The following is a 27331-nucleotide window of genomic DNA, read 5'->3' on the forward strand; positions in this document are numbered from 1 at the left end:
AACGTAACATTTAACAAATGTAGCGACTGTCACAAAAACATCTAAACGTCTCCTTATTTACATCATAACCATACCTTGTGCCTCTAACAAGGGGGCTGCTAATGACAAAAGAAATCACCATAGGCTCCGTTAAGCCATCACTTTTCTAAACTCCCGCGACTGCTGCTGAAAACTGCGCCAAAACCTGTTTTACAGGAAATCGTCCCATCAAAATAAAAGCTTCTACACACGGACAGGAAGTTGGTAGTAGAAAACAGGAATGAGTGCCAAAATAAGGTGCAAAGAAAGGCATTCAGGGTTATTTACAATGCTTGCTTTTGGTGCAGTGCCACCAGAGGTCCTGATGATAATGAGCCTCCAATACTGATTTTCAGCCTTGTCCCTTTCACAAAGAGGATTCTCCAGATTGGTGAATTTTAATATTATTTACTGTGGATGATGACATATTGATAGTCTTTAGAGTATTACATTGTGGAGCATTATTCTGAAACTGTTCCACAATTTGTAGACACGTTTTTTGCAGTCTAGCTAACCTTTGTTTCTTCTGAAACACTGCCTTTGTAAGATGCTCTTTTATTACCCAATCATCTTACTGACCTGAACCCAATTAACCAAATTAGCTGCAGAATGTGCCTGATACTAAATTTATTTAGTAACACATAAAACCAAACATTTATCTGGAACTTGTTACAGTTTTGTTTTTATAAGTGGTGAATATCTTTTCATATTGGAAAATAACAATAACAACAAAAAAGATTACCTACAGCACTGCGTACCACTAAAACTGACAGCTGAAATGGAGGTGACAGCACATGCCCAGTTATGTGCACTAACACCAAAGGGGGATACAGTTTGCTATTGCCATACAAAATGGAAGAGCATGCACATTGCATTCATGAGGGAGATGGAAGTTACACCTCTAATGTTGTTTTGAACACAGATATGTTTCACCTACCTACTTTCTTTGTCATCTCTTGAGATCGTTTTCTTCCAAACAAGGTGAATTATAATGGGGGCTAATTTGCTATCAGTCATGAATAGGGATGGGTACCGGTATCCGGTGCCATTATGGGACCGGTTCTGACATAAACGGTAGTAACCAGACCGAAAAGCAGAGCACATTTCGGTGCTTTATTTCGGTGCTTTTTTTCCTGAGAGTCATACACTTTGGATTCTAGCCAATCATTTTACCTTTCTGAGGATAGTAGGCGGGCCCAGGTACATACGTTCTTTTAGAGCAGAGCTACAGATTAAAAAGTCTGGCTGTACTTCACAGCAAAAGATGCAAACTCAGCAGCCTGCAACAAGTGCTTTAAGGTGATGCTGTGCAAAGGAGGTAACACCTCGAATCTGATTAAACACCTGGTGACGCATAGCGTTTTTTTAAAAGCCGAGAAATGCACAGTATTCCATAGCTTGCTGCGAGACCTCACAACGTGCACATCTACTGCGGGTGTGTTGCCTGTTATCGGACCCGGAGTTAGCAACATCCCCCAAGAACCTGAAGAGTAGAGTCCTGGCCCCTAGCCCTGCCAGTGTAGCAGAAATGATGAGGATGATGATGGCAGCAGCAGCCGTTTTTCTCTGCGTGAGTAGCTTAATGTTGTTCGTGTGTAATTTACGTTGAGTAGGCTAACCACGTTATTACATTAATGCACGTAAGGTGAACTAGCAAACACCATCGTAGTTACATGCGGCTGTCTTCTTGTTTGATGGCAGATACTCCCTTCACCCTGGCCAAAAAGGCTAAAATGACCAAAGAAAAAGTGGAAAACAGCTAAACATGAGAGGTTTTTAGACAAAATTGGTGTTTTTTCCATTGATTAAGCACTGCTTCCAGCCAAGAGTGATACCATATATGTTCTATAGTTGCAGAAAAGGCAAACATTGTTATCTTTTTACAAAAAAACAGCTAAACATGAGAGGTTTTTGGACAAAGTGTGTGTTCTCTACTCTTTAAGCACCGGTTCGAGCACCGGTTCGAGCACCGTTTAAGCACCGGCACCGTTTCAAAAGTACCGGTTTGGTACTGGTATCGGATAAAACCTAAATGATACCCATCCCTAGTCATGAATAATAAATGTGCTCAGTGTCATTCGTAGCTCCTTAGGGTGTAAAGTGTAACTTTTAGACAACAAGGTCATCCAAGTGGCCTCTCTCTGGTATGACAAACCTTCAAGGGAGGGCTTGTTGTATATGTTGTATTTTTGCAGTCATGCATATTCAAGTGAGGGACATCTGTAAGTTGCCAGATGCTTTCAGCAAGTGGACTTGTTACGTAATGCCCATCATGATGGGCAGTCACCCTAAGGGACATGTCTAGTTGCTCTCCTTCCCTTGCTGTCCGTCCTGTCCTTATAATTGGTTGGTGCCAAAGGTAGCTGTGGTGGTGACATGACAGAATTAGGCCTCCTTACTGTGAGTTTGTTGTAGATTGGTTCTTACGTGTCTTTGTGTTCCAGCAATGGGTATTGTACGAGACATACAGGTTTTCCCCTTGTTCCTCATGTTTGTCTCTTTCTTCTGCAAATTCTTTCTTCATAATCCATCCTGATTCATTAGTTTCTTATCTATATAAATCTGTCTAACCTGTCATTTTTCTCTCTTCTCTCTCTCACTTTTATTTTCAAGTGTTTGTTCATCTCCATACTTCCTCTTCATTCTTTCAGTCTCTTTGACAATCACTGGCTTTCTCACATAATGTAATTGTAACCGTTATGGAGCCAATTGTCATGGTAACATGCTATCCTGATTCTACCATCAAGGGGCAGGGAGAGGTCTTAATGTAGGAGAACACATTTCCCAAAGGACACACACACACACACACACACACACACACACACACACACACACACACACACACACACACACACACACACACACACACACACACAGGTAGATTATCTCCCTTCAGCAAACACACCCACTCACTTGCACAGTGCATAGTCTTTATGAGTTATGATCCTGGCTCCCTACAGTTTAGTCTTTTTACTGCAGAATGTGTATTTACAAGGCATTGCACAGAGGGTGAAAAATGCTTCCTAAAACTTTAACACGAAAACAGAGCTAAAATGAAGCAGTGCTTACAATGTAAAATGCTAATGTGGCAGACAGTTTCTTAAAGTGTATATACACACACACACACACACAAACACAGTAGCTATATTTGAATACAGTGTCAGCGGCTAATTGAATACAGTGGCTAATTGCATTTTACTTATGTGACAAGAGATCGCCCCATGCAAATATCACCAAAGGTGGAAGAGAAAAGATATTATAGGCGCTGATGTGAAATGTCTGTTTTAACCAAAAAAATATGAAAACAAAAAACGCACAGAAACACATAAACATACCTATTTATTCCTGATGATGTTGCAGTTATTTATTGTCACCAGAATAGACATGCTATGAGAGCTAGCATTACACCAGCTAATGTTAGGATTTTGTGTCCTAAAAATCACACTTTGTTAACAGTTTGATTGCATTCTTACATCATATCAGGGTGTAGTCACTAAGTCTTAAGAAGCAAGTAAGTTATTACCACTCAATTACCAAAGTAAAAACCCCTTAATATGCAAGTAATATCATGGTAGCAACAGTGGTTACAGTTGAATAATATTACACTTTTTCACACATTTGTTTATTGCCCAGCTTGAAGGCATATGTGGAAAGACCAGACCCCACACACACAGTGTGCACGGAATGTCTCTTTATTCCTTTTTGCCACACAGCAGTGTATTTCCACAGGTTTGACAAACATGCATGTCCCACTACTGCTCCTCCCCAGCACACGTCTGAAGCCTCCTTCCTCTCCACTCCAGCGTCACTAAAACAGTAGAGAGCTTGTCAGCGCATCACCACAACCTGTCCACTCACCTGCCTGGCACCGCCTCTTGAGCTCACTCTTCCACCTCTCCCCTGCAGCTGAACCAGGGACCACATCCTGGCCACAGTCCATAGTTCATATTCCTTGTCTGTACTGGCAGAGAAGAACTAGCCAACTTAGGGACAGAAAAAATGGTTCTTTAGTTAACCAGCTCAGAAACAAAGCTGACGCAGGCTCAGGCAGAAAAACTGTCTCTTGCTGAGGAAAGGATTGCTGACAATGAGAACCCCGTTTCCACCTCGAAGAAGGAACATCTTTGGAGCCGGTGCAGCAGGTGCTTCCAATGAGCAGTGTGGAATCATTGATCCAGAGTAGAGAGTAGAGAGCGAGGGACACAAAACGAGCATGAGGGACACAGGGAGAGAGAACGGGACAGACACAGAAACACAGACACACGGACACAGAAAGAGAGTGGGACAAACAGAACATGAAACGGAACAAAACTCAAAGAACTAAGAACTAGCACCAGGGCTCTCAAAACTGAACATAATAATCCCCTAATTCCCTAAAACATGAACAAGACCAAACAATGCAAAACACGTAATACAAAATGCCCAAACAAACTCAAAACAATAGGTCAAAACTCAGGACTGTGACAATAACTACAATTAAAAATGTATATTTATATGTATCTCTGGAGGTCTCCACCGGGTTGGTTAACTTTTCAGTTGCTGATAAGTCTACCTACGTCTGACAATTTCAATAAATCTGTTTCCAGTAGCGATTCCCTGGCTGCAGCTGATAGCAGGGGTACTCTGAACCTTTGAAAGTCCTGAAAGCCAAAAAAACCCCTTCATGCTAAATATTAGGTCCGAGTCAAACAAAACTTTCCAACAATGCTTTATCATTGCCAGTTGTCATTTAAAACCAGCCTATTCTTGTGACTTGTAGCCATAAGGTGCAAACAGTCCTTATTTGCTGTTGTTATATTTTTCTAATAACATTCTACTATACTAACTAGTAACATGTGAAAAAACTATTCTGTTTTCGAGGGGTTGTCTTGTTATTACCTTTCCAGTGCATCTTTTGTTACTGTGATTTGGACCAAATCAGGTGAATTGGATTCATAATGTTACTTTGCAAATCTGGGAAAGGACTCATGAACAACGTGGAAATCAGTTAATAAAAAAATAATCCAGACATTTAGTCCAGAGCTGCATTTCTGTACCTATTAGTGCTGGTTGCAATGTGAATGGTAAATTAACCTTGCCAATGGGGCCACATATTATGTGGCTGTGTGTGACTCACTACTAACATTAATGGCTCTTGGAGGATGGGCTTTGCTAGACACTAAACTGACAGGAGACCAAACACTGGCATGCATTTAGCATTTCTGCTCTGCTAATTAGTTTCCCCTTGATCCCACTTGCTCATGTCCTTTGTTGCCTAAAGTGTTCTTAACCTTCATGTTTTGTGTGTCTGTTAGGCTCTGGACCTCCTGCAGACCAGACAGTGGTCATTGAAGAGTTTCGCTACCTGTCTCAGAAGCTCTTTGTGTCTGTGTCTGTCTTTGCTGGGTTGGGAATCCTTCTGGGAATTGTCTGCCTCACTTTCAATATTTACAACAGCAACGTCAGGTACAAAAACTCAACTCTACTTTCACTTTGTACTAATTATATAAACAATAGAGCAAATACATTTTTTGTTATGCAAGAGGCGAGATACTACCCACGCAAGAGCTATGCAGAAATGGTGATGCTGAGGAAGAACCAAAACATTTAGAAAGCTTTTTGAGTCATTTGAAACAAGTAAACAAGGACTGACTGAGAGTTACTTTGTTTTGAGCTGCAGTAAAAATAAATCAGCTAAATCTTTTGTTAATATTCTATGATATGACACAAATTAAATGTCATATCATAGAATATTCTATAAGTACTCTACAAGTAGTCATAGAAAGGGTAACATCATTGGAGACAGTGTGCATTGTGTTGCAAAGAATCATTTTCGCTGTCTGTGTCAGCATTTAGTTCAAACCTTTATGAGGTTTCGTTACTGCTCAAAGCACCAGAGGGTTCACTTTTTATTGACTATGAGTATTCTAGTGGAATACATCACAAATTCCACTGAAGGCCATGCATTCTTTGGTTTGTGGTGAAATGCATTTTAAAAGTAATCATCCCAATACATACACTATGTTTCTACTTGCTTCTTTAAAATAACTGTTGGTGCTGTTGCTCCAGGTACATTCAGAACTCTCAGCCCTACCTTAACAACATGACAGCAGTAGGCTGCATGATGTCTCTGGCTGCTGTCTTTCCTCTGGGTATTGATGGCCTTCATGTCCACAGGAAGCAGTTTCCTATCATCTGCCAGGTACACTTTTAAAGTTGCATCTAACACAATGATTTAGCTAAAGACTTTTAACACTGATGATTAATTTCCTAGTGCTAATTAGAATTATCGTTCTTTACTGAACGGCAACTACAAAATTCAGAAAATGAGTGGCAGGTGGATAACACAGGACAGCAGGAGTGGAGCAGAGCAGGTTAGCATGGTAAGGCATAGGCTGACAATCAGAAGTAGGGCTGGGCGATATGGCCTAAAATCCATATCACGGGATAATTTGAAGCATGTGCGGTAACGATATATATCGCGATATATTATTTTCTTCTGTATAACGTATTTTCCACACTTAAAATCCTTTAATTTTCTCAAAAATCGAGAGTGTGCCTTATGTATGAATTTTGGTTGTGCTTACTGACCTCGAACCAATCTGTTAAAATCTGTTAAAAAATGTTCTAATACAACTTTGGTAAGCCGCACTGCTTGATGGATTGTCAGAGCATTACGGCTGCCGTAGTGAGGAGCTTCGCGGAGTAATCTGGGTCCAAAACTCCTTCCGCTTCAAGTCCCAAAGTCAAACGAACACTGAGACTTAAAAATGGAGTTAGAAGTTAACAGGAAGTTAGCTCGCTAGTTTCCACCGAAACATGACATACCATGTTCTGACTGAGAGATTTCTGAAACTAATTAAAACGTACAGCTCTGCTACCACTTCCAATATAAATGAAGACAGAAAACTAAACAGCAGTGGCGTTTGCAGGGTTACTGAAGTTCGACTACCTGGTATATAATGTTGTGCTAGCGACACAGCTATGTTAGCATAACATTAGCACAGTGAAGCTGGAGGATGAACGCCAATTTTTTTTCCACTCGATAAAAGTTAACGTGAGGGATTCTGGTGGTCAGGGACAAATGCAATCGCATAGCAGGATGCTATACACGGGCCAAACGTCAGTCAGGAGAACAACTGAGATTATTCATCCACAATACAAGGGGTTAGTTATTAATATACTGCAACAACATGGGAATAGAGCAGCTGCAAGAGAATTCAACATTAATGAATCAATGTTACGGAAGTGGAGGAAGCGCAGTTTTTGGCTTTCCCATATTTCTAAAGTGCTTCATCTCTTTGCTATGACTGTCGACTGGCATAATTTGCAGATGATAATGGTTGTAACCGCTGCGATGCTTTCGACCAAACAGGCGCAGCTTGATGACATCATCAACATGCGCTATCGCGATGGAGTGATATAGTCAAAATCTCTATCGTTGGCCAAATTTATATCGTTTCTATCGTATATCGTTTATATCGCCCACCCCTAATCAGAAGGCAGACAGAGTAACAGTAAGTTTGTCAATGGGAAACTGAAGCAGAAGTAGCTAGGAGAGACACAACTATGACGGCTAAGACAATATGGTGGTGCCCTCCTGTACCATCCAGGGCTTGATGAGGTTATTCAGAGCAGGTGGGAGGACAACTCAAGCAGAAGGATTCGGCCAATAGGTTGACCCTAGGAACCCAGAACTCCACCTAAAAAGTGAAAGATTCTCATAAGAAGTGAGAGAGGAACAGAAAAAAAATAGCATACCCAGATCATGACACCAGTTAGACTTGGAAGTAGAGCAGGGCGATATGACCAAAAATATTTATCACGATATACATTTGAAAATTTGCGATAATGATATAACTGACGATATAATTGGCACTAGAAAAATTACTTTACAACTCCACAACTTTATTAGTGCAAAAAAACCCATCAATGTATTTTCACTTAAACAAGCAGCTGTTTTTTATGTGCATTAAAGTTATATAAAATGTAACAGTGCAAATGCAAATTCCTCACTGACAGTTTAACCAAAAGGCATTTCCAGTGGAAACTGGCCGACATATCCTCAGCATAACCATGTAAAATATCCACAAAACTTAAAAAGAGGTTATACACACACAATACGGTAACATTATGTTGAAGCACAGTACGTATCACTCCGCGAGGCTCCGCCTACGATAGCCGTGATGCTCCGACAATCCATCAAGCGGTGCGGCTTCATAGCTCAGCAAAGTCGTACTAAAACATTTGACAGATTTTCAAGCGCCGTGTACATAAAATAGTTTCCAGGTCAGTAAACACAACCAGAATTCATACATAAGGCACATGGGATTATAAGGGGCACTGTCGATTTTCAGAAAAATCAAAGGATCGATTTTAAGTATGCCGTATTTTCCAAACAACACAGTAATAACGACGGCCCGCTAGCATGCTCTACCAAAAATAGTGCTTTGTTGTGTATCTGACGGACAAAGTTCCACACCACTGAAGTTGCAGCATTTTTACAAACCAGTTCTGCTTCATCCGTTTCATTTAACGATCCACTTTCGCTCTCCTGATTCTGCGTCGCCGCCATGTGAGTATGTAAACAAAGGCACTGCTCTTGTGTGTTTTACCCATATTCTATCGCGATATTTCATTTTCCTATCGTTGCCCAAAATTACACCGGTATTACCGTGAACGGTATGATATAGCCCAGCCCTACTTGGCTGGTTGTTGTATAAATGAATTGGCCTTGACAAATTCTGTATCAACGGGACAAAAAGATAAAGCAACTAATTGTTCTGTATTTTGAAGTCTTCAAACTATTTCAGATTTCTTTAAGTGGAATGAAAAACAGATATTATCCTATAGTAAAACATTGTTACTCCTTCCTCCCTGATGAGACTTTGACTTAAACTTTTACTCTTCCTTGTGATGTCAGTTGTCTGACTTATTCTGCCCATAGCAGGCAGGTCACCACTGCTCTATCACAGAGGGTTGTGTACAGGATTGACAGCCTCACAGAGGGTTTTTGTCATTTCAAACTCAAACAGGGCTTAATGATGAAGAATGACTGAAGAGCTTATTTGATTCATCTACTTGATATATTAACCAATGTAATCTTAAAACCTTTCATGTCTCTTCTTCTCCACTAGTTTCGCCTGTGGCTGCTTGGCCTGGGTTTCAGTCTTGCATATGGCAGCATGTTCACCAAGATCTGGTGGGTTCACACTGTCTTCACAAAGAAGGATGAAAAGAAGGATAAGAAGAAGGTAAATGAGACAGGGAGTTGAAACTTTACATTTGACAGCTCTTTGAATTTGAATTATGGGACTTTATGCAGTTTGTTGAAAAACTAAATACACTTGTACAATACTAAGAGCATTCCAGTGTTCTACTGTAAAGTCAAATGGGAAGCTGCCTGTTGACCACAAATCTTGGCTGTAACCGCACAATTTGCACAAGATTTACTCATTTGCGCATGGAAACATTCAGGGTAAAACTGTCAGACTCATAACACCACCTAAATTTGTTCTTAACCACCATATGTCTTTTTAGTTAATCAGATTCATTGCAAGTCCACAAGCACATGTTCCCTTCCTGCAATCGTTATATTGTCTGCATACCGTCACACCACTTCTCTAAATCTCTATATCTCTGGAAACATATTTGTCTCCAGTTTAAGCTGAGAAAGTGGAAAAGTCTGCATTGCCAAGGCAAAGAAAGCAAAGCGATTCTGACTGCAGGAATTGAAATAATAGTGTGGAAGAAGTAAGCTAGCAATGTTTCCATGGGACTAATTACCATTAACATTACCATTACCCCCCCCCCCCCCCCCCCAAATAAAGGCTGAAATAACAAGTGTGTTTAATATTATATTGCTGCTCAGTTATTAAAGAGAAAATATTGTGTGTTATTTAAAAGTGTGACTTTTAAATAACACACATACTGTGACTATAGTAGAAACAGAGATTAGGGAAAGGATTCTGGGCTTGTTTTTTTTCCCATTAATAGTGTACAGACCCCTGAAATCCCAGTATGGATGTAGTTGCAGACAAAGTAAAGTTTAACTAGTTAATCTTAGAAATAGGAAGAAGAAACCCTAAACATAACTTACACATAGTAGACATAAAGAACAAGATTTATTCTTCAGTTAATTTAAAATATATATATTAATACCATCCTTTTCTTGACCTTTTCATAAAATGAAACTTTATTTTCTAATGAAAATGTCACAATGGACCGAACAGACTCAGGCGCAGACACAGCTCTGAAAACAAGAGTTCACGAGTTTATTTACAATTTTCACCAAGGTTCAGAATATATACAAGGTGTGGGATGGGATGGAGGGTCCAAGGCTCCGAGGGATGAGGGAAAGGGAATCCACACATCTCCTTCAGCAATCTCATGTCCACACTTCCTCCGCTCACACACACTCCTCTTCTGCCACTCACACTTTCGCCTCTTACGCTCCAGCTCACACTGCCGCACTCAGGGATCTAGGAACAAGGTTCACAAACTGGTCCTGGTCCGTTTTCTATATACAGAAACGAGTATTAATACAAGCCACAAATACACAGCAACCAAAAATTAGATTAAGATGGGGCTGCACAAACTCAGGTTGTTCAACAGCTCTGCTATGAGACGCTCACGGCCTCAAATAGTGGCCAAGGAGACAGGACTAATAAGCAGCAAGAAGTGGCAATCAGAGCAGGTGTGTGGGCCAAAGGCGGGAGCCCAATAATGAGCTCCGCCCAGGCAGGCAGGAGACAGCGAGGAGAAGAGAAACCAATAAGCATGACCTGCCAAATGCATCCATGATTCTGTTTGTTTGTTTTTGTTTTGTTTTTTGTTGTTTTTAAAATGGTCTGTCTCATAGCATCACATTTATATGAGAGAAAATTGCATCCAAGACTAAGGTTAGGTTGAGCAATCTTGGTTTATTCAAAAAACAGTTAATTTGGTTATAGGACACGAATTCTGGGACAGACACTTACTACCACAATCCGTTTCCATTGAACGGATTTAGGGATGGTTTAATGGAGTGGTGCATTCAATTTCCTGGAGAGTTAATCTGAGAAGTTAGCTGCACTATGCTCTACACTGGAAGGCCGCTGGCAATTGCCGTCTAATAAACAAACATGCTTGTATTAGATTCTGTAGAAATACATGGAAATGTGAGAGTCTATTTTAAGTTAATAGAAAGTGTAAATAATATTTCAAGTAGTGGCAGCTCAACAGCTCTAAATGTAAAACAAAGAAAAAGAGTATCATCAGTATGGTCCCTTTGTCTCTTCCCCTGCCATGACTAAGTGCTTAGAGGGTAGATTGAATTGGCCTCAGTTAATGATGGATTATTGTTTTCACATCCAGTTTGGTCTAGTCTACTTATGGCTTCATAAATCCCTCTCTCACAAAATCAAAAAGAGAGGATTTATGTGTTTTTCTGATCCCTCATCATCCTGCTTTAGTGATCACCACTACTCTCTTTCCCAGCAGCACCTGGAACCATGGAAACTCTATGCGACTGTTGGCGTTCTGCTTGGCATCGACATCCTGTCCCTCATGATCTGGCAGATTGTTGATCCTTTGCACATCACAGTGGAGGTATGAGCATTTTCATTTTTGGTTTAGTTGTAACAGTTTTTTGTGAGTACCCATGTAGATAACTTTGCTTTAGTTGTAAACATTTGTTTTCTTTGTTTTCATAAGACTCGTACGTCTTTTCTTTCCTTGCAAATTTGTTTTATACAACATAGTGCTACCTTGATTGAGACCAATGGTAATGTTTCAAATTGTCATGCACTAAAAAGGGAGCACTTTAATGAGTAAATCTTCATGAGCCATGTAAATCTTGCGAGACAAACATTCATTAACTAAAACAAACATTCATTTCCAGTCAAACATTTAGGCTTTTAGAACATTACACAATCCTAGGCTGTTGAATTTGTAGCTGGTGAGGTTCTTGACCTGTGTGTTTATTGTGTTTACCTGTTTTTCTTTTTCTTGTGTTTTTATTGGAGCAGAAATTTACCAGAGAAGCTCCCAAGGGGGATCTTGATGTTTTGATCCAGCCCTTACTGGAGCACTGCAACTCAGAAAAGATGAACACCTGGCTTGGTGAGCAGAACACTAGCTCAACGTGCCTTCACTATTTCTCTCAAATTTTCTTTTTATCAAAATTGTTGCTTGCACTTGCAGTGCATTTCAACCAAGTTAAAAGACAGTCAGAACTGCAGTCCTTATAGTAAAACTGACCCATATACTGGATCTGTTTCATATATTACCTATTCCAAAACAGCAAATACAAGCTGAATTGCTCCTCACTGCTATTATCGAATTAATCTGCAGGTGTGGTATATGGTTATAAAGGCTTACTACTGCTGCTTGGCATCTTCCTCGCCTATGAGACCAAGTCCATCTCTACAGAGAAAATCAATGATCATCGTGCTGTGGGCATGGCCATCTATAATGTTGCCGTAAGTTTAAAGTGGTGTGTGTGTGTGTGTGTGTGTGTGTGTGTGTGTGTGTGTGTGTGTGTGTGTGTGTGTGTGTGTGTGTGTGTGTGTGTGTGTGTGTGGCAACTCCCTGGAGGTGGTTTTTGCTGGCAATATCTTTTCAGAGGGCAAAAATAGTTACTACACAGCACTTAGCTACACTAACTGCTTGCTAGCATTCAAAACCCCTCACGGTGTGGTTTATTTTTTATTTTTACAGGCCCCATGTCCTATGGCTCATTAATCTGATTAGTTGAAGTTAGCCTACAATCAAAGACAGATGTTTAAGCAATCACCTGCAAGCACAAAATAAAACTAATCTTCCCAAAGTCCCACGCAGCTTAGCTAAAGTTGGCCTTTAGTGAAGAAAGGCCAAAGTAAGAGCTATCTAAAGAAATATGAGGAAGACAACCTGATAAAAGGAAAAGGTCAAAATATAGCAAGTTACCTCCCTATCAATCTTCTCTTGTAGTCATATTGTTTTGTCACTACGACTTAATTGACAATACAAATCACTAATTTCTGGAGCCATCTTTAGAACTTCATATAGACTGAAAAATAGGGATGGGTATTGAAAGACCCTTATGAAAAGAACATCGAGGGAACAGTTTACCCTGCCCGGGATAGGGTTACCGGGGCCCCGCCCTGGAGCCAGGCCCGGGGAGGGTGCCCGAGGGCGAGCGTCTGGTGGCCGGGCCTTAGTCCATGGGGCCCGGCCGGGAACAGCCCGAAGAGGAGACGTGGGCCCATCCTCCCGCAGGCCCACCACCCGCAGGAGGCGCCATAGGGGTTGGGTGCATTGCGTGCGAGGTGGCGGCCAGGAGCGGAGGCCCTGGCGGACGACCCCCAGCTGCCAAGACTGGCAATAGGGACATGGAATGTCACCTCTCTGGTGGGGAAGGAGCCTGAGTTAGTGCGTGAGGTTGAGAGGTACCGGCTAGATATAGCCGGGCTCACCTCTACGCATGGCTTGGGCTCTGGAATCAGTCTCCTGGAGAGGGGCTGGACTCTGTCTCAGTTTGGAGTTGCCCCTGGTGAGAGGCAGCGGGCTGGGGTGGGTATTCTAATATCTCCTCGGCTTGCTACCGGTATGTTGGGGTTTTTCCCGGTGGACGAGAGGGTTTGTTCCCTGCGCCTTAGGGTCGGGGAACGGGTCCTGACTGTCATCTGCGCTTATGCGCCAAGTGGCAGTTCGGAGTACCCAGCCTTCTTAGAGTCCCGGGGGGGGGGGGTGCTGGAAGGTGCCCCACCTGGAGACTCTGTTGTCCTGCTGGGAGACTTCAATGGTCACGTGGGTAACAACCGCGAGACCTGGAGGGGCGTGATTGGGAGGAACGGCCTCCCTGATCTGAACTCGAGCGGTGCTTTGTTATTGGACTTCTGTGCTAATCACAGTTTGGCCATAACGAACACCTTGTTCAAACATAAGAGTGTCCATAAGTGCACGTGGCACCAGGACGCTCTAGGCCGTAGGTCGATGATCGATTTTTTAATCGTATCAGACCTGATACGATTGCAGACCTGCGATCATATGTTTTGGACACTCGGGTAAAGAGAGGGGCTGAGCTGTCAACTGATCACCACCTGGTGGTGAGTTGGATCAGGTGGCGGGGGAGGACGCTGGACAGACCTGGTGCACCTAAACGCGTAGTGAGGGTGTGCTGGGAACGTCTAGCAGAGGCCCCAGTCCGCGAGATCTTCAACGCATACCTCCAGCAGAGCTTCAGCAGCATTCCGAGGGAGACTGGGGACATTGAGTCCGAATGGACCATGTTCAGTGTCTCCATTGCCGAAGCTGCTGCATTGAGCTGCGGCCGCAAGGTGGTTGGTGCCTGCCGTGGTGGTAATCCCCGAACCAAATGGTGGACACCAGAGGTGAAGGGAGCCACCAGGCTGAAGAAGGAGTCCTATCGGGCTTGGTTAGCCTGTGGGACTCCGGAGCCAGCCGACAGGTATCGACAGGCCAAGCGGAATGCAGCTCGGGCAGTGGCTGAAGCAAAAACTCGGGTGTGGGAGGAGTTCGGAGAGGCCATGGAAAAAGACTTTCGCAGTGCCTCGAAGAGATTCTGGCAAACCGTCAGGCGTCTCAGGGAGGGGAAAGCGGTGCTCTACCTGCACTGTGTATAGTGCTGGCGGAGCGCTGCTGACGTCGACTGAGAAAATTGTCAGGCAGTGGAAGGAATACTTCGAGGACCTCCTTAATCCCACTGACACGTCTTCCGAGGAGGAAGCAGAGTCTGGGGATGAGGGGAATGACCCGCCAATTTCTGGGGGCGAGGTCACTGAGGCAGTTAAACAACTCCTTGGTGGCAGAGCCCCTGGTGTGGATGAGGTCCGCCCCGAGTTCCTGAAGGCTCTGGACGTTGTAGGGCTGTCCTGGTTGACACGCCTCTACAATGTTGCGTGGAGATCAGGGGCAGTACCTGTGGACTGGCAGACCGGGGTGGTGGTCCCCATCTTTAAGAAGGGGGACCGGAGGGTGTGTTCCAACTACAGGGGGATCACACTCCTCAGCCTCCCTGGGAAAGTCTATGCCAGGGTGCTGGAAGGGAGAGTTCGTCCGCTAGTCGAACCTCGGATACAGGAGGAACAATGCGGTTTTCGTCCTGGTCGCGGAACACTGGACCAGCTCTTTATCCTCTCGAGGATACTTGAGGGTGCATGGGAGTTTGCCCAACCAGTCTACATGTGTTTTGTGGACTTGGAGACGGCATTCGACCGTGTCCCTCGGGGTGTCCTGTGGGAGGTGTTGCGGGAGTATGCTACCCATTGCTACGGGCCATTCGATCCCTATACAACCGTTTCAAGAGCTTGGTTCGCATTGCCGGCAATAAGTCGGACTCGTTCCCGGTGGGTGATGGGCTCCGCCAGGGCTGCCCTTTGTCATTGATTCTGTTCATAATTTTTATGGACAGGATTTCTAGGTGCAGCCAAGTGGCGGAGGGCTTTCGCTTTGGTGGCCTCAGAATCTCATCTCTGATTTTTGCGGATGATGTGGTTCTGTTGGCTTCATCGGGTGAGGGCCTCCAGCTCACACTGGAACGGTTCGCAGCCGAGTGTGAAGCAGCGGGAATGAGGATCAGCACCTCCAAATCTGAGGCCATGGTTCTCATCCGGAAAAGGGTGGAGTGCCCACTCCGGGTCGGGGATGAGTTCCTGCCCCAAGTGGAGGGGTTCAAGTATCTCGGGGTCTTGTTCGCGAGTGATGGGAGAAGGGAGCCGGAGATCGACAGACGGATTAGGGCTGCAGATGCAGTAATGGAGACGCTGCACCGGTCCGTCGTGGTGAAGAGGGAGCTGAGTGTAAAAGCGAAGCTCTCAATTTACCGGTCGATCTACATCCCTACCCTCACCTATGGCCACGAGCTGTGGGTAGTGACCGAAAGAACGAGATCGCGGATACAAGCGGCAGAAATGAGCTTCCTCCGAAGGGTGGCTGGCCTCTCCCTTAGAGATAGGGTGAGAAGTTCGGCCATCCGGGAGGGGCTCAGAGTAGAGCAGCTGCTGCTCCACATCGAAAGGAGCCAGCTGAGGTGGTTCGGGCATCTGACAAGGATGCCCCCTGGGCGCCTCCTGGGTGAGGTGTTCCAGGCATGTCCCACCGGGAGGAGGCCCCGGGGCAGACCCAGGACACGCTGGAGAGATTATATCTCTCGGCTGGCCTGGGAACGCCTTGGTGTTCCCCCGGATAAGCTGGAGGAGGTGGCTGGGGAGAGGGAGGTCTGGGCCTCTTTGCTTAGGCTGCTGCCCCCGCGACCCGGCCTCGGATAAAGCGGATGAAGATGGATGGATGGATGGGTATCGAAAACCAGTTCTTGTTGAAAACCGGTTCCCACTGTTTCAATTCCTTGGAATTGTTTGCCATTTTTGCAAACGATTCCCTTATCGATTCCAGTCGCCCCGAATGACGTCACCACGTTGCGGAGCGTCATTTACCTGGCAGGAAACACGGCGGCTCAAACGCTCAAAAGTTTGATTATACTTTACGAGAACGGATGACAACGGGGAAACTTGCAATACTTGCAAAGTAGATATTTCATTTAAGGGAGGAAACACTACGAATATGCAAAAGCATTTGGTCACAAAACACGCGATAACCTCAAATGAATGTTGTGTTTTTAATTCCGCTCCGGACTCGTGGATCTCAACCCAGCAGCAGCGGTAACGTTTGCACGTCCTCTCCCGTTAATGCAGCAGGTAAATAATCAACTAACAGTGCATATTATGTTAGCGTGATCTGCCTTATTACAAACATGCCATTACTGTGCATTTAGGCGACCATGATGAGAGAGACAGAGTCTGGCTCAGATGCTGGCAGTTCTCGCTGCAGTCTACCGGTAGCGTCTCCTTTCAGGCCAGGATAGACGAATGTCACCAAGCAGTGACTAAGTTTGTGGTAAAAGGCTTGAACCCATTTGCCACAGCAGATGCCCCTGAGTTTAGATAAGTGAATGTGTTTAATTGTAGGCAGGGACATTACTGGATATTCTTGTGTAATTGCTACTGAATAATTTATGTTATACTTTGTTGTTGCTACAGAAGAATATTTATTTTATTATTTTACATCTACAATTTTTTTTCCTGGGGACCCTCATTGAAGAGCCGTAGGCTGGATCTCACTGTTAGGTTTGTAAGGCCATGTTACTCTTAAATTTCTATCTTGTTCAAAGAGAAGATATAAAACAAAGTTCTAAGCTAATCGACCTTAGTGATCTCCTTTTTTAAAAAGAATCGATAAAGAATCGAATTGTTAAACAGAATAGAAAATGGAATCGGAATCGTGAAAATCTTATCAATACCCATCCCTACTGAAAAAGGCTGCTGATCCTTAATTATGTCAATAATCTGAACATTTATGAACCAAAAAAAAAGAAAAGTTTCACATTTATTTGTATTTTCTGCTCTTGGCAGTAGAATCGCAGATCCTGTGTACTTTGTACTTTGTATGCTGAATCAGCATTCCAGCTCACATATGCTGTACAATATTCATTCATTACTACTGAGTCATTTTTTTAATTTTAATGTTACAGCTGGAAGTATTTTTAATGAGTTTATATATACACTACTGAGTTAATCAATAACATTGTAGCATAACTTTGCATATCTACTGTTAATTGAAATCCTCAAAGACCGCTAAGGCTGGAAGTGTGAGGCTTGTGAAATGGGACGGTCTAGCCTCCGTCGCGTTGCCCAGGTTGCCTAGCAACCATGACACCAACCGCTGGAAATGTTTCATACAGCATTGTTTGACAGAAATGAAAGAGAAAATCTTTTGTTTGTTTTCACATGAGCTTTGTGTGATTTGATAAGTATCGGAGGCTGAGACCACGGGACTGTAAAACATGATTGTTGGGCTTCATTTCCTTACTGAACAGTCATTTTAAGATTAGTTAGTAAATAAAAATTAGCTAATGTTGTTCATGACACGTCGTGGTGAAGAGGGAGCTGAGTGTAAAAGCGAAGCTCTCAATTTACCGGTCGATCTACGTCCCTACCCTCACCTATGGCCACGAGCTGTGGGTAGTGACCGAAAGAACGAGATCGCGGATACAAGCGGCAGAAATGAGCTTCCTCCGAAGGGTGGCTGGCCTCTCCCTTAGAGATAGGGTGAGAAGTTCGGCCATCCGGGAGGGGCTCAGAGTAGAGCAGCTGCTGCTCCACATCGAAAGGAGCCAGCTGAGGTGGTTCGGGCATCTGACAAGGATGCCCCCTGGGCGCCTCCTGGGTGAGGTGTTCCAGGCATGTCCCACCGGGAGGAGGCCCCGGGGCAGACCCAGGACACGCTGGAGAGATTATATCTCTCGGCTGGCCTGGGAACGCCTTGGTATTCCCCCGGATAAGCTGGAGGAGGTGGCTGGGGAGAGGGAGGTCTGGGCCTCTTTGCTTAGGCTGCTGCCCCCGCGACCCGGCCCCGGACAAAGCGGATGAAGATGGATGGATGGATGGATGTTCATGGATGTTCATGACACTAAAGTCATGGTAAAAGGCCTGTATTTGTTTGGAGCACTTCAGGGTCCTTAGGGACCCTGAAGTGCTTTACACTACATTCAGTCATCCACCCATTCACACACACATTCACACACTGGTGATGGCAAGCTACATTGTAATGTAAATGTAAATATAAAATGGCCAATATTAAAGTTAGTATCATATTAATCATGGTCAGTTATTACAGCAGTGAACTTGAACTCTGTGTCAAATACTGAGCTTCAGTAAACATTCAAGTTGCAGTTATTTATATTTCCTATCACTTTATATCTTCACTCAAAGACAAGTATCTTTGACAGTGTACAAATAGATATATTATATATAAGAGACAAATATTGTTAATTTATTATGTTGGCATTACTAAATTTTGCTCAGTGCTTTTGTAAAAAGGAAATGTACGAGCTGTGATAACACTGAGTACACTGATATATTAAATATTCTTTTATTGGGTGAGAAAATCAGACCATGTCATAACTGCTTTAAGTCATACAGAATAGATATCAGAGCCTTAAACAGGCTGACTTCTGCTAAACAGTGTTGGTCAAGTTACTTGAAAAAAGTAATCAGTAACTAATTACTGATTACTTCCCCAAAAGAGTAATCCCGTTACTTTACTGATTACTTATTTTCAAAAGTAATTAATTACTTAGTTACTTTTTAAAAACACGATTTAAAACCCGAATAGGTGATAAAGCAATAGATCTGTCAGCCCAATTCTACTTTTTCTGCATAATCCATCATACAAAATGTAATCAAATGGAAAAGTGTCTTTTTTTAACTTGTTTTATACTTTTAATATTTTCACTTTATGCATCAAGCAAAAATTAAATTATATGCAACATTCTCTGACTGGAAGAAATTTGTTTAAACCTATTTTCTGCACATTCCAGCACATAAAATAAAATATTTTTTTTTGTGTTTATACTCACTCTTTCAAACAGATGCAAGTAAAACACAGCAGAAAATAAATAAAATCAAACACTAGCGGTCCTTTTGCTCTATTTTCACCTGTAAAGCAGGAGTTGGGTAGGCGGAGGTTTACCATGGTACAGGTGTGCCGCAGCGGTCAGTTGAAGAATCCGCGAGTTTCTCTGTGAATTTCCCATTACGTCGTAGCGCACTCGGTGTTTGCTTGGAAGTTTAGGGTTTTTTTCGCTGTAAAAAGAAGTTTTCTTCCCACGAACAGCGGACGCTAATGTTTTTGTCACTTTTTATGGAATCAAACTTAAATTAAGGTCAGTGCTTCCACGCTTTAAACGCTGCATGCTCATACTCTCTCACGCACTCGATATATGATCCATTGTTGATCTGCACACAGCTGTTGTCACGAACATCGCACTTGCTTACGTCACTGTCATGAGACACTCTCGCAAAAAAATCACGGTTTTAGTAACGCAGCGTTCCTATGGGAAAGTAACGGTAATCTAATTACCATTTTTGCAATAGTGATCCCTTACTTTACTCGTTACTTGAAAAAAGTAATCGGATTACAGTAACACGTCACTGCCCATCTCTGCTGCTAAATGGGTCAAACTGGGCAGAAAGTATACAAACACAACATCCTTATAGAACATGATGTAACACTATAGATGAACTTACCTCAGAATATATAAAGCAAATAAACAATTACAGCAATATGTTGCAACAAACACAGCAGTACTACTAATCCAAAATACTCAAAGCTTCATAGAACTGAAACAAACATTTATTTTTAGGTCCATTCTGCTGCTGATACATACTTTAGGTTTCTGAATATTAAACTTGTTTCTGCCTTTCATAGTGTGTAACTTGAAGGCCCTGAGTACTTTCTTCCACACTGAAAACACTGGAATGATAAAATTATTTGAACATTGCCTAATAAGACTGATTCAGCACAGACAATTAGTTATTTTAAACTTTTCTAGCAGTCCTTCACAAACAGGGAACAGTCTGTCTATTCTCTCCATCTTTCCAGCTGCTGCTGGCTCTTCCTCCTCCTCTGCCTCACACACTGCTGAGTTTGTCCTGGTGGATCATCAGGGGTGCAAAGCCTCACAGATGATGTGCAGCAGTGGGTCCCTCATTCTGTCCTCACTCTGGACACTTGCAGTTGTCACACATGGAAATCAAATGTGTGATAAGCTGCAGGATTCAAACACAAGTGTAACTTATAAATACATGTTCATACTTTTATTACACAATCAGAGAGAAAGAAAAAGAGAGAGAGTGAAGGACAGACAGACAGGTGACAGTCTCAGGTGTATACACTGCTACAAAATAGCACAAGAGAAGGCATTTGAGGGCTGCATTTCGGCAGCCTTTGAATTGGGACAGCCTTCGTCGCATCGCTGTGACGTAATCGGCCTTAAAAGGCAGCCTTTAAGGCTGCAGACCCTGAATTGGGATACAGCCATTATCTCTCCAGCGTGTCCTGGGTCTGCCCCGGGGCCTCCTCCCGGTGGGACATGCCCGGAAAACTTCACCCAGGAGGCATCCTTGTCAGATGCCCGAACCACCTCAGCTGGCTCCTTTCGATGTGGAGGAGCAGCGGTTCTACTCTGAGCCCCTCCCGGATGGCTGAACTTCTCACCCTATCTCTAAGGGAGAGGCCAGCCACCCTTCGGAGGAAGCTCATTTCCACCACCGTGATCTCGTTCTTTCGGTCACTACCCACAGCTCGTGACCGGTAAATTGAGAGCTTCGCTTTTACGCACAGCTCTCTCTTGAGCCTCCAGAGCCTTCAGGAACTCGGGGCGGACCTCATCCACACCAGGGGCTCTGCCACCAAGGAGTTGTTTAACTGCCTCAGTGACTTCGCTCCTGGAAATTGGTGGGTCATTCCCCTCATCCCCAGACTCTGCTTCCTCCTCGGAAGACGTGTCAGTGGGATTAAGGAGGTCCTCGAAGTATTCCTTCCACCGCCCGACAATTTTCTCAGTTGAAGTCAGCAGCGCTCCACCAGCACTATACACAGTGCAGCAGAATACCGCTTTTCCCTCCTGCGACGCCTGACGGTTTGCCAGAATCTCTTCGAGGCAGTCCGAAAGTCTTTTTCCATGGCCTCGCCGAACTCCCCCCACACCCGAGTTTTTGCTTCAGCCACTGCCTGAAGGTGCACCAGGTCTGTCCAGCGTCCTCCCCCGCCACCTGATCCAACTCACCACCAGGTGGTGATCAGTTGACAGCTCATCCCCTCTCTTTACCCGAGTGTCCAGAACATATGGTCGCAGGTCTGGTGATACGATTACAAAATCGATCATCAAAGTGTGGCCTAGAGCATCCTCGTGCCACGTGCACTTATGGACACTCTTATGTTCGAACAAGGTGTTTGTTATGGCCAAACTGTGATTTGCACAGAAGTCCAATAACAAAACACTGCTCGGGTTTCAGATCAGGGAGTCCGTTCCTCCCAATCACGCCCCTCCAGGTCTCGCAGTGTAGTTTTTCACTGTCGTCAATCGTCGTTTGCAATATAGTTTTTTCTCTTTTGTGTTCTGACTTTGCTTCTGCTGCTTCAATTTATGATCGGGTTACACTGTTAAACATCAAAGATTCAATGGAGAGCTACTGTGGCAGCTGGAAGAGCTACAGGAAAACTTTTTTCTCCTCCTTTGGTGTGTTCCCCACCTGAGTGCATGCTACTCTCCGTTTTGCCCATGACAGAGTCGTAACCCTGCCCAGAAGGTCCACAGGTGTGCACAGGTGTTTAATTCAAGTGCCGCTGCATTCAGCTGTTCACTGTTAACCTTTGCTGTATTTTTCACAGTAAAATACCACAAAATGCCCAGTAACTTACCTGAAAACATTTCTACAGTTAATTACTGTAATTTGCTTTGCATTATGGGTATATTAAGGTTATTTACATTTACTTACTGTATTTTTTAAAATTGCGGTAGTAGTTATACCTACCGTTAACACATTAGCAGTAGTGCTACTGTATTATGTGATTTGAATGGTTCATCATACTGTTTGTGTATTTTTACTCTTTCAGTGGTTGGTTGCAATAGTGCATTACATTTTAACTCTTTCACTGCCAACCATTTCCAGATTTTCCTCCAACCTATGCCATTTGTCAGTATGATACCAGTGAAAGTATTATGGTTTTGACTTTTTAGGGGACTTGCCTGTGTGTAAGGTTCAAGAATTCTGATCATCTAATCTGCTGCATGCAGTTGTATGCACATGCACAGCTGCTGCAAATGTGTGCTTGCCACTGCGTTGCCAAAGGCAAACTTCAGTCAGTGGAGAATATTGTAATAATTTGGCGGAGGCTTCTCAGTCGAGCAGTAACTGAATTGCTCATTTACTGAACGTGCAACATGTACAGAACTCTTCTGGGAACTAGTCAACCCAACTTAGTGAAACACACACTGAATGCATGCTGGCCCCGCCCACCCACCCACCTACCTCTTCCAACCACCACTCCATATCCTGACTGACATGACCTGTGATCCAGTGATTGACAGGAGAGGAAAGACAGTCCAACTTTGTTAACTCTTCATTACGATATGCTCGAGAGGACAAAAGATTTTGCACCTTGTTATTGTTGGACCTCTGTGTGGAAACTGCAAACGGGACGTCATAAGGTAATGCAAAGGACTCTCCTACCTAACATACTCGTTTATTAATTCTTAAGAGCATATATATTTATTGTGTGTGGGGGGAGGGGGCTTAAAATCGGTGTTAGCTTGGTCGAAATAGCACATTAGCTGAATTATTCTGGAAAAAATAGGTTGTGTGTGTTTTTTTCTTTTCTTATTTAAATATATATTTAGATATATATTTTCCACGGGGAGGGGCGAGGAACACAGGCGCAACGACAGTCTTTGTCTTTTTCCCGCCGAGTGTGGTGCATTGTCCTCCTGCGCTTCTGTTCTATGACTATTGAGAAGCTGGCCACGCTAACAGTGGGACATTTAGCTTCAGCTAAAGCAGCAGGTAAAAATACACATTTAATGAGAATAAAGAAAGACAACTTTTTTTTTTTTGGAAATTTAGAGACTGCTAAAACAATCTTATCCAGTTTTGAGCTTGCTCATGTAGGTTAGCCTGCTTTATTTAATTTTGTGTGAGCTGCAGTACACAACATTAAAAAGTTAATATAACATTAGGTTGGTGGTGCGAGGAACTCCAACCTAAGTTTAATATTTATTATTTTTTTAAGTGGGAAGGGGAGCATGTTTTTTTTCCTTTAATACAACGTCTTCCAGGGTCTTTTTCATAGGAAAACCGTGTAACGTCTGTGTTAGGTTGGTCAAAAGAGCAATTAGTTGAATTATTCTGGAAAAGATGGGTTGTGTGTTTTTTTTCTTTTATTTACTTATGTAAATATATTTTTCAAGGGTTAAATAAATGCAACATTAAATTAATTGTCTCTCTGTCTTTTCCCGCCCAGTGTGGTGCATTGCTGTCCTCCTGCCCTTGCTGGCTGCGCTGACAGTGTGATGTAGCCTCAGTGTTTGTGTTTTAAAGGCTTTTTCCACCAAGATGTCTGTTGAGAGAGAGATGACCTTACCCATCACACCAAGGGTAATAGCGCTTGGTAAGTAAATAGTTTCAATCCTCTTGTAATATTTTTGTAAAAAATCTATGTAATTATTGTGGTATTTGTACCCACAACAACTTACTTAACAGGGGTTTGTCTGTTTTATATTGTATAAAAATAGAATACACACAGTTTGCTGCTGTTTCTCTTATTATTTATTATACACAATGACCAACAGGAAAAAACAGCCTAACATTTCAGCACAGGCCAAAATGCCAAAACATTAGGCAGTTTTTTCCTGTAATTGATCACAATTTTCATTACATAATAAATAATAAGAGAAATAGCAGCAAACTGTGTGGATTCTATTTTTGTACAGTGTGAGGCCTGCTATCCAGCATTCTTGTGGAAACCTTATTTGTAAGGGTGAGCACATTGTCTTATTGGACTCTTGTCTGTTTTTAGGGAATAATTTCATGTCTGCAAGCCGCTGGATGATCAGTTTGGAGGGCAAGGTATTTTATGAGCCTGAGCAGATGCATGACTTTGCCAGCACCCTTGCTGTCTTCTTTGCGTCATACTACGTTTTCAACCTTGAGTATCAGGAGTCAGCGTCCATCACACAGGAGATGATACAGAGGTAAATACTTTACACCATTAAAGCTTACACCATTTAAGAATGAAATATATGTGATAGCTTGACTACAGTTGCAGAAACATATAGGTGATTGCTGTAATGTATGTTTTAATTTTGAAATTAAAGCAGCCTTTTTTCCGTTAAAAGGTTCTTTGTGAGGATCAATCCAGACATGGGAACAAAATGCCCTGCAAAACTTGGTACAAGCTGCAAGACAGGTCGTGTCGTAAAGAGGAAGGTTACAAGCATCAGCCCTCGGATCACCACCTTCCTCCAGCGGCTCTCTGAGTTTGAATGGAGGACTTCCAACTAGGTAAGAATACAGAGATGATAATATCTTTTACATAGCTGATAATTATATACATACTGTACACACATCCATACAACAGTATGAATGATCTCAGACAGATGTGAACAAGTGAATAACCTGAGCAAACATGAATATTGATGATGTGTCTTTGACAGGTGGTGATAAAGACTACGCTGAACCCGACCATCCTGGTAACGGAAATCTAAATCCCATGTCACATTCTATTTCCTGGGACCCACTGATAATTATTACATTTTGTAAATGATTTTTGTTTTACAATTGTAATAGTTTATTTAATGTTCATGCTGGTGGGTTTGTCCTGTTTTTAGTGGAATGAAAAACTGTTTTCCTTAAAAAAATCAGACACGGAAAGGTGAAGGACTGTGTAGTTTTCATGTACGCTTCTATTTATTTTGGTTATTGACATTGTTTTTATTCAGTTGAAAAATGTTTTCCTTGTTAAAAAAAATATCAACAATAAATGTTGGTTTAATTCACTATTCTGAGACTACTTTATTGAATTATATTGTTTTTTGTAAATGTTCTTATATTGAATATGAATGTTAACATTATTTTTATTTGCTGTAAAACACAATTACAGTCTAAACAAATTATACTGTACACAATTACAGTGTTATACCATAAACCACATTTGCAGTACAGTGATACTATAAAACTTAATCACGGTAAGTCTTTCTAACTGTAAACCACGTTTACAGTAAAGCTGTTATACTGTAATATATGTTTACAGTAAAGTGGTTGAACTGTAAAACATCACAACAGTAAAGATACTGTAGATTAGTAATTACAGTAACTTACTGGCAATAGTGTTGCCAGTAAGTTGCTGTAAAAATACAATAAAATGTCTAACAGTGTTGATTTCGCAGATAAACCATCATCTGTTCGGTTCGCCCTGCTTAATGTTCGCTCCACAATGAACAAAATATTTATTCTAAATGATCTCTTTATTAAATTTTATTAGATTTTATGTGTCTGAGTGAGATGTGGCAGAACCGTAAGGATTATGTTTACTTGAATGAAATCTGCCCGGCTGGCTGCTCTGTCATTGGAACTCCGCATCTTTTGGGACATGGTGGAGGACTTGCTGCTGTTTACCAGGACAGACTCACATACAGACTGATGACCTCGGACTCTTTTTCTTCATTTGAATCACAGATGATGAAGGTCGGTTCTCTGAAAACCTTTCATTGTATTTTAATCTATCAACCTCCTGGACCTGCCAGGGTCTTTCTAACTGAATTTAACGACCTTCCATCATTAAATTGGAGAAAGTTATAATACTGGGAGATTTAAACTTTCATATTGATGATGCATCCTGTAACACTGCTGCAGAGCTCATCGCTATCACTGAGTCTTTTAACTTTAAGCAGCAGTGTGAGTGTTTCTGCCCCCACTCAAACAAAGGGCCACAGAGTGGATCTTGTTTTCTCCCTGGGTTTAACTATACATGACGTATGTGTGGAGGATGTCCATGTGAGTGACCATAGCTGCATATTTTTTTAATTTGTCATTTTACTTTGATCCTTAACCTCCTAAGATGATGATCCAAAGGCAGATTATAAACCAGGATGCTGCTAGGTTCTCTGTCATGTTTGACCCTCGCATGGCTCATAATGATGTTGATTCACTTATTTTCTCATTTGTTAAAAGAGAAAACAAAGTATTGTCCATTCTTCAAATTTCTGTCCCTGGATAAATGAAAATATTCACAATTTTAGAAAATATTGTCGCAAATTAGAATGTTTATAGAAGGCTCGAGGTTCTTAGGGTACATCTCAAGGAATCAATTTTCTCACTTAAAGAAATGATAAAAATGCCAGAACTGAATATTTTGCTAATCTAATAGCTTCAAAAAAGAAAAATCCCAAAGTGTTGTTTAATACTAGGGATGGGTACCGGTATCCGGTGCGGTTCTGACATAAACGGTAGTAAGCAGACCGAAAAGCAGTGCACATTTCGGTGCTTTATTTCGGTGCTTTTTTTTCTTGAGATGTCATACACTTTGGATTCTAGCCAATCATTTTACCTTTCCAAGGAGAGTAGGCAGGCCCAGGTACGTACGTTCTTTTAGAGCAGAGCTACAGATTAAAAACGCCCAAGGCGAAGTGGTCAAAAGTCTGGCTGTACTTCACAGCAAAAGATGCAAACTCAGCAGCAACAAGTGCTTTAAGCTGATACTGTGCAAAGGAGGTAACACCTCGAATCTGATGAAACACCTGGCGACGCATAGCGTTTTTTTAAAAGCCGAGAAATGCACCGTATTTGATAGCTTGCTGCAAGACCTCACACCGAGCGCATCTACTGCGGGTGGGTTGCCTGTTATCGGAACCGGAGTTAGCAACATCCCACCAAGAACCTGAAGAGGAGAGTCCTGGCCCCTAGCCCTGCCAGTGTAGCAGAAATGGTGATGGATGATGATGGCAGCAGCAGCCGTT

At 42.6% G+C, this 27331-nt stretch overlaps 2 protein-coding genes and 1 long non-coding RNA gene across 7 annotated transcripts in view; 2 read left to right on the forward strand and 1 right to left on the reverse strand.

Annotated features, from left to right (window-relative positions):
- gabbr1b (gamma-aminobutyric acid (GABA) B receptor, 1b) overlaps positions 1 to 27331 on the forward strand; it is a 131709-nt gene that overhangs the window by 78353 nt on the left and 26025 nt on the right. Inside the window, exons 10-15 of one of the 2 annotated variants that reach the window (XM_026155857.2) lie at positions 5313 to 5463; positions 6067 to 6199; positions 9135 to 9251; positions 11476 to 11586; positions 12006 to 12099; positions 12331 to 12458. In XM_026155857.2, the coding sequence (XP_026011642.1) occupies positions 5313 to 5463; positions 6067 to 6199; positions 9135 to 9251; positions 11476 to 11586; positions 12006 to 12099; positions 12331 to 12458 (734 nt within the window). The remainder of the gene's footprint in view (positions 1 to 5312; positions 5464 to 6066; positions 6200 to 9134; positions 9252 to 11475; positions 11587 to 12005; positions 12100 to 12330; positions 12459 to 27331) is intronic. The other variant, XM_026155858.2, reaches the window with a different exon arrangement.
- The window catches only part of LOC145423609 (uncharacterized), a 183136-nt gene that overhangs the window by 52079 nt on the left and 103726 nt on the right, over positions 1 to 27331 (reverse strand). The gene's annotated exons all lie outside the window — the stretch shown is intronic.
- LOC145423695 (uncharacterized) lies at positions 22871 to 25373 on the forward strand. Of its 4 annotated transcripts, none has more exons than XM_080296441.1 (6): positions 22893 to 23029; positions 23219 to 23381; positions 23884 to 23985; positions 24394 to 24568; positions 24713 to 24878; positions 25031 to 25373. In XM_080296441.1, the coding sequence occupies exons 3-5, from the start codon at positions 23931 to 23933 to the stop codon at positions 24876 to 24878; spliced, it is 396 nt and encodes a 131-aa protein (XP_080152567.1). In that variant the 5' UTR covers positions 22893 to 23029; positions 23219 to 23381; positions 23884 to 23930; the 3' UTR covers positions 25031 to 25373. The 4 variants fall into 4 exon arrangements, with proteins under 4 accessions (XP_080152565.1, XP_080152563.1, XP_080152567.1 ...); XM_080296438.1 differs by having other exon boundaries at positions 22895 to 23029; positions 23839 to 23985; XM_080296439.1 differs by lacking the exon at positions 23219 to 23381 and having other exon boundaries at positions 22871 to 23029.

Source organism: Astatotilapia calliptera, chromosome 22, assembly GCF_964374335.1.
Source record: "Astatotilapia calliptera chromosome 22, fAstCal68.1, whole genome shotgun sequence".
NCBI classification, from domain to species: Eukaryota; Metazoa; Chordata; class Actinopteri; order Cichliformes; family Cichlidae; genus Astatotilapia; species Astatotilapia calliptera.

Bases quoted from the DNA above. Each gene is read 5' to 3' on its own strand.
- LOC145423695 (XM_080296439.1), top strand. From the start codon at position 23,931: ATGTCTGTTGAGAGAGAGATGACCTTACCCATCACACCAAGGGTAATA. The intron at 23,986-24,393 runs GTAAGTAAATAG...GTCTGTTTTTAG, and splicing joins ACCAAGGGTAATAGCGCTTG to GGAATAATTTCATGTCTGCA. The intron at 24,569-24,712 runs GTAAATACTTTA...TTCCGTTAAAAG, and splicing joins ACACAGGAGATGATACAGAG to GTTCTTTGTGAGGATCAATC.